The sequence below is a fragment of the Ranitomeya imitator genome, chromosome 7 (genome assembly GCF_032444005.1).
Source record: "Ranitomeya imitator isolate aRanImi1 chromosome 7, aRanImi1.pri, whole genome shotgun sequence".
Taxonomy (NCBI): domain Eukaryota; kingdom Metazoa; phylum Chordata; class Amphibia; order Anura; family Dendrobatidae; genus Ranitomeya; species Ranitomeya imitator.
Genome location: NC_091288.1, coordinates 113,373,609 through 113,387,744, shown reverse-complemented (window position 1 = coordinate 113,387,744; position 14,136 = coordinate 113,373,609). Strand labels below are relative to the sequence as shown.

Sequence of the window (14,136 nt, the reverse complement as noted above, 5' to 3'; positions counted from 1 at the left end):
CAAAAGTGCCACTGTGAGACGGTACCCTAACGCAAGTCTGGCACAATAGCCTCCATATAATTAGGTGAGAAGGAGATAAAAGGAAAAAGAATGTGCCAAAAAATGCAGCACCAATGCTTAGTAATGGTATACCATAAAGAAGGATGCCTGAAAAAGACAGGAGACCGGCTCAGGGGTGAGGCAAGAGCCCCACACGTATTGCTGTAAGCACAGCTTCGTCAGGGAAAGTAAAGGTAGTACATATATATACAAGTGTTAATCATAGATAAGATATGAACCGGTGTGTAGTTCTGGGGTGACGCGCCAGTGGAAGCCGCCGCATGGAGCGCACCGGATGTGGCTATAGCCGGAAGTGTATGCCGTCATCATGGTGCTATTGCACATGCAGGACGGCAACACTAGGGGGAGAAGTTCACGCATGCGCAGAATCGATATGGCTAGACAAGCGGTATATATGCAATTTGTCCAAGAAGAAGACCTGAGTATAGGTCAGCACATGCAGATATGTAACTTATATACACATAGGAAAGAAAATATGCGGCACTCACCCCAATTCAGCAGTGGAAAGCGTGAATTTTAATGGAAAACATAAACAGATAAAAATCCGTTACAACATCAGGTAAGCAGGAGGGTGCGGTGTTGGAGCTTGGACGATGGCCGTTTCGCACAGCAGGTGCTTCGACGGGTCCAGGTACAAACAAATAAATATTTGAAGAGTGTATTGAGGAGCAAAGCCAATGGGAGCATATACAGAGAGGGATGACCAATAGGGAAATGAATCACAAGAGGGGCAGCCATCATAGCGTACCCAAATGTACCCCTATAGAACAAGCTGATCAGGGTGTAATTCTGGGTTAAACAAGAACTCCTAAGACCCCAAAGGTGTCAAATAGACCAAAATGAAATACTTCACCACACAGTAGCGGAAAAAATTGGCGATGCTAACAACTGAATACCCAAGGAAAAACATATTAAGGTCTTAATAGCAATATGTCCAGATAAATCATCCGGTCAATAATTAGTAATTGCCCAGAAAATATATACACAATCATGTATAAAGGTAGACTGAACTGTGATGGAGCACTCATTAAACAAATACCCGTCCCTATATATGGCCATGGATGATCAAACCCTAATCCAAGTACACAGCCCACTAAATAGCTCATAACAAGGAATACAGTCATTGGTATATATCCACATATTTTGTTGGTAGCGGGATACATGAATGTCCTGGTACCTAGTCGGTAAAAAGCGCACGCCAAATCCTATAACTGAGTACATATGTAGAAGCAAAATGATGTTGTACTTCACGATTGCCAAGTCCATAGCTGTTCCAAGTCCAGATGAATCCCCGATAATATATATCGCGTTGTTATAAATATCGCTGGTATCCACAAACCGGAGGGACATTATTGCGATCTTCATGGTAATATAAACACACTGCTCCTTATGGCAAAGCCATGCTTCTCCAAGTTCGCCAAAAATACAGAACCATCAACCCAAGCCTGTCTGTTCTCCAACCAGGTATCCAAATAGTGCGTCCAATCCCGGATTAGAGAAGCCACCCAATGCAATAAACCAGATGGCACTCTAGGGAAACAGAACACAAATGTATATAAAAAAATTTTTTTATATAAAAAGATGGATATAGAGACTGTGGTTGTAAAGGAATCGGGGAAGAAAAGGGGAGACAGCGAGATAAGCTTTATGCAATCAAAGTCCAGACAAGGTCCGCTATGTATACCTCAACCCAGGAACCCCGTAAATAGTAGTTCTTCGTTCAATCCCTGAGGGGTTACAGACCGAAGATTTAAGATCCATCTGGATTCTGTTCGAAGAAGCTGAATGTGTGGGTTGCTGCCCCTCCCTCCATAAGGTATTTTCTGCAGACCCACAACTTTGGTATTAGTAGTAGATCCCCCGTGTGCTGCCAAAAAATGTGCAGCCACCGGGGTGAGGGGCTTACCCTTGCGTTGATCAGCGGCCGCCAGGTGAATGGTGGACATGTGCTTCTGAATTCTCTTCCTTAACTCCTGGGAAGTTTGTCCAACATACGGTTTACCACACGGACAGATAACATATATGACATCCCTCGTCTTGCAGTTGATATAATGTTTGAGCCGATGAATGGATAGATCTACTGGATTAGAAAAGACATTCCTACCATGGGTACCATGAAGGGACATACATTACAATTCCCGCAGGGAAAAGACCCCTTAAGATTGATACCTCTATTGAGTCTAACTGTGGGTCTTGAGAAATGACTATTCGTTAAAAGGTCTCGTTGCAAGCAGTGGTCTATCACTTGTTACTTCTGCTGTCTGGGAATCGGTTCTAAGGATAGACCAGTGTCTATTGATAATAGTTTTTACCTGGTGCCAGCTGCTGTTATTGTCCGTGACAAATCTGGTGACTTTATCCGAATCGTGTGGTCTAGAGGTCAGCAATGATGCTTGGTCCTCTCTTTGTGCTCTCTGCAATGCTGATGAAACAACTCGTTTGGGATAACCTCTATGTCTGAAACGATTTGTAAGTTCATGAGCCTACGATAGAAAATCGACATCGTACGTACAGTTGCGCCTTACTCGCAAGAACTGACTGATAGGAACACCCACCTTGGTATGAGTAGGATGAAAGCTACTATACTCAAGTAAAGAGTTGGTAGCTGTGGGCTTGCGGAAAAGGTCCGTGACCAATTGATGACCTGCTACCGTGATTTTCAAATCGAGGTAAGTAACGGAAGTAGTTGACATAAAGTGTGTGAGCAAGATGTTATAGGTGTTGGAGTTCAAATCTTGCAAGAATTGTACACACTCAGTTTCGGTGCCCAGCCATAGAAAAAATACATCGTCGATGTATCGATGCCAATGGCACACCTTCTCTCAGAACGTTGCTGACGGGTATACCACGGTCTCCTCCCACCAGCCTAAGAAGATGTTGGCATAGGCTGGCACGCATTTAGCCCCCATGGCCACGCCAGACACCTGGAGGTAGAAGGTCCTGTCGAATAGAAAAAAGTTATGATAAAGGACGAACTTAAGCAGCTCCAACAAAAACTTGTGGTGTCTGGAATCCTCATGCTGTCTCAAATTTAGAAAAAAAGGAAAGAGCATTGATGCCATCCTCATGGCTGATGATGGAATATAGCGATTCCACATCGCATGTGACAAGATGGAATTCGGCAGGTAGATTAATATCTCGAACAATCTCGATGAAATGAGCAGAGTCCCTCACATACGAGGGTAGTGTTGTGGCAACAGGCTGCAAGAAAAAAATCAGTGTATTGGTAGGCTTTTTCACATAAACTGCCAATACTCGAAACAATTGGGCGACCAGGGGGCTGTTTGTCGTCCTTATGAATTTTTGGCAGCATGTAGAATGTTGCAGTAATGGGATCGTCCACCCACATGTAGCGTTTTTCGTTGGGGGTAATGATGCCAAGTTGATTGGCCCTGCACAATAGGGTCTGTAGTTTAGACACAAATACTTGTGTGGGGTCCGATGGTAACTTACTGTAGAACCGCCTATTGTTAAGTTGCCTAATAGCCTCCTCCTGGTACATGTGAGTGGGCCAAAGGACGACGTTGTCCCCCTTGTCTGCTTCCTTAATAATAAAGGCCCCATTGTTTATTAGCTCAAAAATGGCCCGATTTTTCCACAGCAGATAGATTTGGAGATGTATTGACCTTAGGGACCATGGCCACTATATCCCTCTTCACCAGTTCGTAAAAAATCTTGACAGCAGGGACCAGCGTGAAAGAGGGTACCCTAGAAGATTTTTTCCTGTGCGGAAATCTGCTGTTCGGGGTCGCTGTTTGGTTCTCCTCAAGTAAGTCCACCAAGTCCTGAAAAACCTGGCGTTCATCCTGGGGAATGCTCTGTACAATGTCCGGAATCTTATACATAACTTGGAAAACGATATTCCTGCAAAAGAGGTACAAGTCTTTAATGAGTGTGAATTTATCTAATGTATGTGTAGGTACAAATGTCAAACTCCTACGAAGGACCGAAAGTTCCACTTCTGTTAAAGAATAACTCGACAGATTTATGACCTGTAGAGTATCATTCGATACCACTGAATCCGATGCTGGAATATCCTGAACGCTCATATCCTCTATTTGCGTCTTGTGGGATATTTGTGTCGATATGGTGATGTCTTCCCTCGGTATTGTGGCAGACGTTTTCTTACCGATCTTCTTTCGTCTGCCACGTCTGGTCCGTGATCGAGTTCGTTCCCCGTTGAAGATAAAAAATCACTGGAGCTTGCTCCTCTGAGTGAAGGCTCGGTATTTGCGGGGAGAGTAGTGCTTCTATTGTTATAAGAGGTACCAGCTCTAGTGTTACCCCTATGCTTCCATCTATAGACTTGTTGCTGCTCATGGTCCATTTTATCCCTCTGAAACTTTTTTCGTTTACCTGCAATTATCTCTGTCTCATACTTGTCTAACGTATCCTTAAGCTTGACTTTGAAAATCCCTTCCTGCGCCTCCTAAAATGTGTTTAATTTGCTTTTTAGCTCTTTGATACATATTTTAGTGGCAGAAAACAGCTCCCTATCATGTTCAATTAATAAAGTAATAAGTATATTGGAGCAACGTGTGAGACCCTGCTCCCAGACCTGTTGGAATGAGGTGGATGGCTCCCAAGCTGGAAAAATGGAAATGCGGAGCCCTCTGGGCACAAAGCCAGCCTTAGAGTATTCCTCAAGGCTTCTCATATTCCACCAAAGTTTGATGCCAGATCTATGGGCCCTAGTAAGTTCTGTACACAATGCCGAAAAGTCTGAATCCGGAACGGATTCTACTGTATAAAACAAACTCGAAGGCTGTGCCAACCATGCAGCCTCTCTGGTGTCCCAATCCATAGCCACACACCAGACTAGAAAATAAATATAAATCAATGTTACTTACTACAATAAGTCAGCAGAGTATGCCACAATATGCATGTGCGACCACTAGAAAACTACCCCTGAAACAGGGCAAGACACAAACTGTATAAATATAAATAAGCGGTGCACTTCTGCGTGAATCATGAAAATGACTAGACCGTTATTGGTCTAGTCTTTTTTCTTCTTTTGTGTCATGGATCCGTACATTCCTCAACCAAGAATCTGCAAAAACCCTAGTCCATGCCCTCATCATCTCCCGCCTTGACTACTGCAACCTCCTGCTCTGTGGCATCCCCTCTTACACTCTTGCACCCCTCCAATCTGCTGACCGGCTAATCCACCTGTCCCCCCGCTATTCCCCTCTGTCAATCCCTGCACTGGCTCACCATTACCCAAAGACTCCAGTTCAAAACCCTAACCATGGCATACAAAGTCATCCACAACATTTCTCCTCCATACATCTGTGACCTCATCTCCCTGTACTTACCTGCACGTAACCACGGATCCTCACAAGATCTTCTATTTTCCCCTCTTTTCTTCTCTTCCCACAATCGCATACAAGATTTCTCCCGCACATCCCCCATACTCTGGAACTCTCCGCCCCAACATATCAGACTCTTGCCTACTGTGGAAACCTTCAAAAAGAACCTGAAAACCTACCTCTTTCGACAAGCCTACGACCTGCCGTAACCACCGATAGACCAAACGGCTGCACGACCAGCTCTACCCTCGCCTACTGTATTCTCACCCATCCCTTGTAGATTGTGAGCCCTTGCGGGCAGAGTCCTCTCTCATGTACCAGTCGTGACTTGTATTGATTAAGATTATTGTACTTGTTTTTTATTATGTATACCCCTTGTCACATGTAAAGCGCTATGGGATAAATGGCGCTATAATAATAATAATAATAATAATAATAACCTGTGATCATTTGATCATTCTTTCCGTATAATATATTATCACTACATTGCAGTATATAGTCAGATTGTCTCCTGATAAGAAGGCCAGCCACTGCTTGGGCTTTATGGGAGGCCTAAGATGGCAGCCATGAGGGCCTTCAGCAGTCCCCAAACTGCCATGACAGCCCATTGGCACCACAGGATTGCTTTGGGTGAGCGCCAATGGGGGCTGGTACAGGTGCACAGCAGCAATAACACCATTTACAAGCCACTGACAGTAATTGACAGCGGCATAAAAATGGTTAAATAGCAGCACTTTGAGCATGCTCCAGTCTATGCTCTTAGAGGATGCTGCTGCTCCATACATCGTCACACGTTGGGTAGGGGTTATTCTAAAAGCTAAATGTTTGGACTCCATTTGATCCCCTCCTGGCAGTGCCCATCATCTTTTTGGTAGGCCGTTTCAGTAATGGGAGTTACAGAAAACGGTAAATCTCAATGTCTTGTACGCTCTTTGTTTTGTCCCTGGTCTGCCACAGTAATGTGTAATACAGACTAGCGGGAAGCAACCATTAAACAGGTTTTCCACTACTAGGACAACCCCATGTTAAACTACTGTAAATGATGTGGCCCTGATAAAATAATAAAGCCTACACGCCCTTCCGTGGCGGCACTTGTTCTCCCCAGGGCTGTGATGCGGTGGAATGACATGTGATGTCTGGCATCCAATCAGCTCTGGCGTCATTATCTCAGCCTTTTGGACAAACTGAACATGAAGTGGAAGTCCGGGCTGCAGCTGATTCATGGCTTCCTCTTCATGTTCAGTTTTTCTGAAGGCGGAGACGGTGACTCCAGCGCAGATTTGGCCCCAATGTTGCGTATCTCAACACCGCATGACAGCGTTGGGGAGAGTGAGTGTCTGCACAGCAGGTCGGTATAGGCTTTATTATTTTATCAGGGCCAAACATTTAGTTTAAGAAGGGATTGTCCTAGTAGTGGAAACCCCTTTAAGTAGCTAAAACAACTTGCCTTAAGATGTCTATACACAGCAATGTCCCACTCAGTGACTGTGATGGTTCCTTGCTTGGTACACTGCTCCTTTTACGTGGAGTTTGCCACAGCTCTAGCTGATATACTTCTTATTTTCTTCTGTTTTTCTGCTTAGGTCTCATGAGATGGCCACAGATGACCAGTCCTCTCCTACACTGGAATCTGCTGGCGAGCTGCCCAGGTCTCCAAGCAGTCCATCCCATCTTACTCATTTTAAACCTTTGACTCCGGATCAAGAGGATCCACCATTTAAGTCTGCTTACAGCTCATTTGTGAATCTTTTCCGTTTTAACAAAGGTAACGTTTTTGTTTTCTGTGTTTCGGGGTGCTGCCCCTCGTCAGTGCAAAGTGTGAGATCTGGTGTGGTTCGGTGAGATGCGTCTGACGGAGATCCAAGGAGTAACATTTCTCCTTATGGAGAGTAATGCTCATGTAGGAAATGTGCAAAGTGTCTCTTCAGAGAGGAAGAGGACTAGAACTCTAGTGCCACCTATAGAAAGTAGCAATCCTGCAAAGTCACTGCAAATTGAGATTTTGGTTTTGGCTTTTATCCTAAGTCATGTGACAAGGCTCGTCAGAGAGTCGATATTGACTTTTAGGATTGCTACTTAATATAGGTGGCACTCTCCTCACCCCAGCATGTTAGGCTTGACATGTCACTCTAAGCAAGGAGAAACGTTACCCCTTGGATCTAGGTTTCTGAGAGAAATATATAATTTTAGAAAATAGTTTGGTGTGGGGTCAGAAAAATGAGAACTCTATATTAAAATGTTATGGACTGGCTGATAGTCATAAGATATTCTGCCAATTTGACTCATGTGGAATGAGCTTTTCCATGAGGTTATTTATTTTCTATATACAGCCATCATATTCCACAGCATTTTACATACATTATCATTGCTGTCCTCATTGGGGTGCACATCTAAATTCCCCATCAGTATGTCTTTGGAGTATTGGCGGAACCCACCAAACGTGGGGAGAACATACCATAGATACTCCTTGCATATGTTGTCCTTGGGATTTGCACCCAGGATCCCAGCACGGCAAACCAACAGTATTAACCACTAAGCCACTGTGCTGCACTGAGGTTGAGGTCATTTTCTCCACTCACATCTTTGATTTAGGAGACACTAGTTTTATTTACTGACATCTAGGATGTTTAACTATGGCAAATTATTTGTTGTAAATGTAAAATATAAATGACTACAAAAGCTAAAGTTGTGCCTCTGTTTTGGGTGCTGTGAAATTTATAGGGGTTACCCTGCCATGCTTTTGTTTAAATGGCTAAGAATGATGTAAAGTAAACCTCGCTGATCCCCACCCCCCACCCAAGTACTCCTCGCTCAGCACTGCCTTCATGCTGCTCTTCTGGGCACTGTGGCAGCGGTTGGCTGCATCAGTCACATATCCATATGGCAGAAGGATTCACTTCATGAAAGGGGTTTTATAAGATTCTTTGCTCACTTAATACACCAGCAACAGGCAAAAATAAAACTACCCTTCTACGTATATTTTCCTGCTAATCTGTGGAGTTCTCCCACCAAAGCTCGCTGGTTCTTTTTCCAGCAGAGTGGTGTAAAATCCATTGTCACAGTGTCGTGTGACTTTGGCGGGCAGTCTGACTTTTTCTTTACTATGAACATGCGGGGGACTGACTAATACTAGTGTTATGCTTTTGTTTCAGATGAGGTCAGAACGGTGTCTGCTGCAGACCGGTCAGAACCTGGGTCTAGTGACCATGCGGTAAGAAACACCTGGTCCAGTCCGCACCACTCCCCAACATCACAGCCCATTAAATTCCCAGTGCAATACAAGAAGCAGCTGCTTGGAGAGAGACGGTCCTCCACCAGCTCAGGTTTGTGCCTTCACACATACTGACCGTTTAGTTTTCCGTGACCACTTTTCATTGCTGTACCTTATGAATTATAATTCCCCTGCATGGGCAAGCTCTATGGAGAAGGGTTTTATACAATTCAAGATTGGTTTATTTCTTTAAACTGAATTCATAACTGATCAACTATTCTGCTGAGATGATTTTGGTGTCCATGGATGTGGAATGTGTATGATATGCCCAGAAGTATATGCAGTCCTCATCATCTGCACTCTCGTGACTGATCGATAAAGGGACTTCTCATGATTTTACAAAATCTGCCAAAAGGTACAGAATTGTATAATAAGAATAAGCATTAGTTTCAGCTAAATTTCATGCTCCAGCCAGTATCAAAACTCAGAGTCTTTCCTGTCCCTATCAGGGATGGACACAGAAGAGATGTACCCGATATCTTCCAGTGAGCTAGGGCTCCTGATGCCGGACACAGGAGGATCGGGATGGGGTCCTCATCATTTCTCCCCTTCCTCCTGTAGGAGGTCCAGAGGCCGACACCCCGCCGAACAAGGGGTCCCTCAGCCTGTCCAATTGAGCAGTGGCTCCTGGAGTGAGCCGCTTCCCCTCCAGGGGGGCTTTCGGCTCACGATGCCCATCCCTGCCCATGGCTCCGATAAGAGCTGAAGATTCAAGGAGGACTTCTGGTTACAGAGGGGTGACGTGCAGGCCTCTAGTACCCTGGAACGCACTTCCAGGAGATTTGAAAAAAGGCACCAAATCCTAATTTAAAGGGGAACTGCCTTTTGACATACTCAGATGGAAGACAGGTGAGGCAATACTATTTAAAGTATGGTCCAGGGGCACCTGAGCTTCTAGTGTATCTAGTCAGCCAGTTATGGAAGTTCAAACCACTAGCCGGTCTGATACCCGTGCTGAAACTCTGGTACAAGTGAGTTTTCTGGGAGTTTGGTCTCACACTGTCACACTGTCTGTCATCTATGGTATAATTTATAGTACGATCCTTTTTTCCTTTTATAGAACAAGGAATCCCCTAAAATAGAGGTCGGGAATAGTGATGAGCGAATATACTCGTTATTCGAGATTTCTCGAGCATGCTTGGGTGTCCTCCAAGTATTTTTTTAGTGCTCGGAGATTTAGTTTTCATTGCCACAGCTGAATGATTTACATCTGTTAGCCAGCATATGTACATGTGGGGGTTGCCTGGTTGCTAGGGAATCCCCACATGTAATCAAGCAGGCTAAGAGATGTAAATCATTCAGCTGAGGTGAGGAAAACTAAATCTCTGAGCACTGAAAAATACTCGGAGGGCACCCGAGCGTGCTCAAGAAATCTCGAGTAACGAGTATATTCGCTCATCACTATTCCCGGCTCGGGAAACCTCAAGTAACGAGTATATTCGCTCATCACTATTGGGGAATCTTTTTTTCTACCAAGGGCCACTTAAATATTTATACCATCCTTCGGGAGCCATACAAACTCCACCCACAAAGTACAGCCTGACTCTGGCACTTGTGTCAGGAAGTAATCTTTCATTGCATGCCCTTCAGTTTTCAGTAGTGAACACTGTGTGTGTGTGTGTGTGTGTGTGTGTGTGCGCTAACAGAGCAAGAAGAAATTAATGAGCTGGTGCCAATCAAAATCCAGTTTCCTGCCCAAGAATGCGGTCCCTGAGAATCTGCCCGGAAGCCTGATAAAAGGTCATCGAGGGCCATAAATGGTCTGATTGCCTGAGGCTCCCCACCCCTGCCCTAAAAGGTCCATGACACCATCCGCACCTAAAAAGAAAGGGAAGAGATGTGTGTGAAGACACGGTGGGTTGGTGGGCACCCAGATCTGCTAGCCGGAACCGCATGGACCAGGGATCGTCCCACTGAATACCCGCTCTCCCTTTAGCGTGGGCATAGCGCTACGTACACAACACAGGGTGAGGGTAAAGCAGTGTGCCAATGCTTTATTGAACTACAAAACAGACAGATAACACATAGAACGTCATAGCACAAGACTCAAAGATTGTGCACATTACAGTCTCGCCCTTAAGCTGACTCACAGGCAGCTGTTACTTCAGAGCTCCCAGACTCCCAATCCTGGCTTTCTCCAAATGTATCCATGGTTCAGCAATGTTCAGTGGAGTAGATATGTATTCTCCCAAACGGGGCCGAGGTGTCCCATGTTGTTTCCTGTAGAATGATAGATCCGTATCCCTCATGATAGTGCCATGATGTATTGGCAGCAGTCCTGTAAGGGTCCCCTGGATGTTTGGATGTCTTAGCAGAATCTCAGGTTCTCTCTCAGTCTCTCTGTCTGTCATAGAGGCATATCACCTCTTTTTATGTTTAAACAAGTATTCTTCAGTCCAGCATCACAGATAAGGGGAAGAATGGTGATGACCAAGTCGCCTTGTTTGACTATGTAATCTATTTGCATAGATTTTCCTCCTCTGTTTTAAAAATCAACAAACTATCTGGGCTAGTCAACGTATAATTAGCATATCTCTACACATCACTAATCATCAAGGATAAGAGCACAATATGTTACATCAACTTAAAAGTCAATATTCCAGGATTGCACAAACTAAAGTCTGTTTTCTTGACTAACCAGAAATAAACGCATAAATTCAAAAGCCAATATATAGATAACAGTCTATTATTCCTGGCTTGATTTAAATAGGTGTCTGGTTAAATAAGATACAATGCTGTGTCTCCACAATATGCCATGTGTAAGTGTCTCCACAATATGCCATGTGTAATACTAAACTGCCGGACACATATGGGAAACAGTTCTGCCCTGAGTGTATTGCCAAGGTGGTTAAAGATGAACACCCCTCCTTTATGACCGATATAAGGACCAATGATAAGAGAGGAAGTTCAGAATTCCGTCAGGGAGATAGTTACCCTGCAATCCTCCCATATGGCACCCAGTCAAAATAAACCATGATGGGAAATGGAATCTAATTCAGCGGGGGAGGAGTTATCAAACTACTTTGAACCTGAACAAGAGGAAAGGGAAGAATTTGTTGTAATCTCCCCAGAAGAAAATAAGTACCTTTTCTCTTGAGAACATACTGACACACTATTATTAACCGTCAGAAATACTATGAAGGTGGAGGATACCCACCAGCCCCACTCCTCAATACAAGATGAAATGTTCGGAGATTTAAGGAGCCATATGAACAAAGTGTCAGTAAACATATTAAAGCCATGATCCTGGAGGAGTGGGAAGACGTGGAAAAGATTGACAATCCTAAGAAGTTTCAGATCAGATCTACCTTTTGAGTCGGAGGACATAAAATTATCGGAAGAAATCCCTAAAGAAGATATCTCTACACTGTGTGCAGCATTATTAGGCAAGTTGTATTTTGATCACATGATGCTTTTTATATATGTTGTCCTACTCCAAGCTGTTCAGGCTTGAGAGCCAACTACCAATTAAGTAAATCAGGTGATGTGCATCTCTCTAATGAGGAGGGGTGTTGTCTAATGACATCAAAACCCTTTATAAGGTGTGCTTAATTATTAGGCAACTTCCTTTCCTTTGGCAAAATGGTCAGAAGAGAGATTTGACGGGCTCTGGAAAATCCAAAATTGTGAGATGTCTTGCAGAGGGATGCAGCAGTCTTGAAATTGCCAAACTTTTGAAGCGTGATCACCGAACAATCAAGCGTTTCATGGCAAATAGCCAACAGGGTTGCAAGAAGCGTGTTGGGCAAAAAAAGCGCAGAATAACTGCCCATGAATTGAGGAAAATCAAGCGTGAAGATGCCATTTGCCACCAGTTTTACCATATTTCAGAGCTGCAACGTTACTGGTGTAAAAAAAGCACAAGGTGTGCAATACTCAGGGACATGGCCAAGGTAAGGAAGGCTGAAAAACGACCACCTTTGAACAAGAAACATAAGATAAAACGTCAAGACTGGGCCAAGAAATATCTTAAGACCGACTTTTCAAAGGTTTTATAGACTGATGCAATGAGAGTGACTCTTGATGGGCCAAAGGCTGGATCAGTAAAGGGCAGAGAGCTCCACTCCGACTCAGACGCCAGCAAGGTGGAGGTGGGGTATTGATATGGGCTGGTATCATCAAAGATGTACTTGTGGGACCTTTTCGGGTTGAGGATGAAGTGAAGCTCAACTCCCAGACCTACTGCCAGTTTCCGGAAGACAGCTTCTTCAAGCAGTGGTACAGGAAGAAGTCGGTATCGTTCAAGAAAAACATGATTTTCATGCATGAAAATGCTCCATCACATGCCTCTAACTACTCACCAACGTGGCTGGCCGGTAAAGGTCTCAAAGAAGAAAAATAATGACATGGCCCCCTCGTTCACCTGATCTGAACCCCATAGAGAACCTGTGGTCCCTCATAAGATGTGAGATCTACAGGGAGGGAAAACAGTCCACCTCTCGGAACAGTGTCTGGGAGGCTGTGGTGGCTGCTGCACACAATGTTGATCGTAAACAGATCAAGCAACTGACAGAATCTATGGATGGAAGGCTGTTGAGTGTCATCATAAAGAAAGGTGGCTATATTGGTCACTAATTTTTTGGGGTTTTGTTTTTGCATGTCAGAAAAGTTTATTTCTAAATTTTGTGCAGTTATATTGGTTTACCTGGTGACAATAAACAAGTGAGATGGGAATATATTTGTTTTTTATTAAGCTGCCCAATAATTCTGCACAGTATTAGTTACCTGCACAAACATAGGAGGATATCTGTTTAAGATAGCCAAATCTAAAAAAAAAACCACTCCAACTTCCAAAAATATTAACCCCTTTATCCCCAAGGGTGGTTTGCACGTTAATGACTGGGCCAATTTTTACAATTCTGATCACTGTTATAACTCTGGAACGCTTCAACAGATCCTGATGATTCTGACAATGTTTTCTCATGACATATTGTACTGCTTAATAGTGGTAAAATTTCTTTGATATTACCTGCGTTTATTTGTGAAAAAATGGAAATTTGGTGAAAATTTTTAATATTTTGCAATTTTCCAACTTTGAATTTTTATGCCCTTAAATCACAGAGCTACAGTCATGGCCAAAAGTATTGACACCCCTGCATTTCTGTCAGATAATACTCATTTTCTTCCTGAAAATGATTGCAAACACTAATTCTTTGTTATTATTATCTTCATTTATTTTGTCTTAAATGAAAAAAACACAAAAAGAATTGTCCTAAAGCCAAATTGGATATAATTCCACACCAAACATAAAAAAGGGGGTGGACAAAAGTATTGGCACTGTTCGAAAAATCATGTGATGCTTCTCTAATTTGTGTAATTAACAGCACCTGTAACTAACCTGTGGCACCTAACAGGTGTTGGCAATAACTACGGTAAATCACACTTGCAGCCAGTTGACATGGATTAAAGTTGACTCAACCTCTGTCCTGTGTCCTTGTGCGTACCACATTGAGCATGGAGAAATGAAAGAAGACCAAAGAACTGTCTGAGGACTTG

General features: G+C 43.6%; 1 protein-coding gene across 2 annotated transcripts in view; it reads left to right on the top strand.

The window, feature by feature from the left end:
• Positions 1-14,136, top strand: part of PIKFYVE (phosphoinositide kinase, FYVE-type zinc finger containing) — a 610,036-nt gene that overhangs the window by 137,611 nt on the left and 458,289 nt on the right. For both annotated transcript variants that reach the window (XM_069733753.1, XM_069733755.1), the window contains exons 2-3: positions 6,953-7,134; positions 8,522-8,692. In XM_069733753.1, coding sequence (XP_069589854.1) covers positions 6,963-7,134; positions 8,522-8,692 — 343 coding nt within the window. In that variant the 5' untranslated portion in view covers positions 6,953-6,962. The remainder of the gene's footprint in view (positions 1-6,952; positions 7,135-8,521; positions 8,693-14,136) is intronic.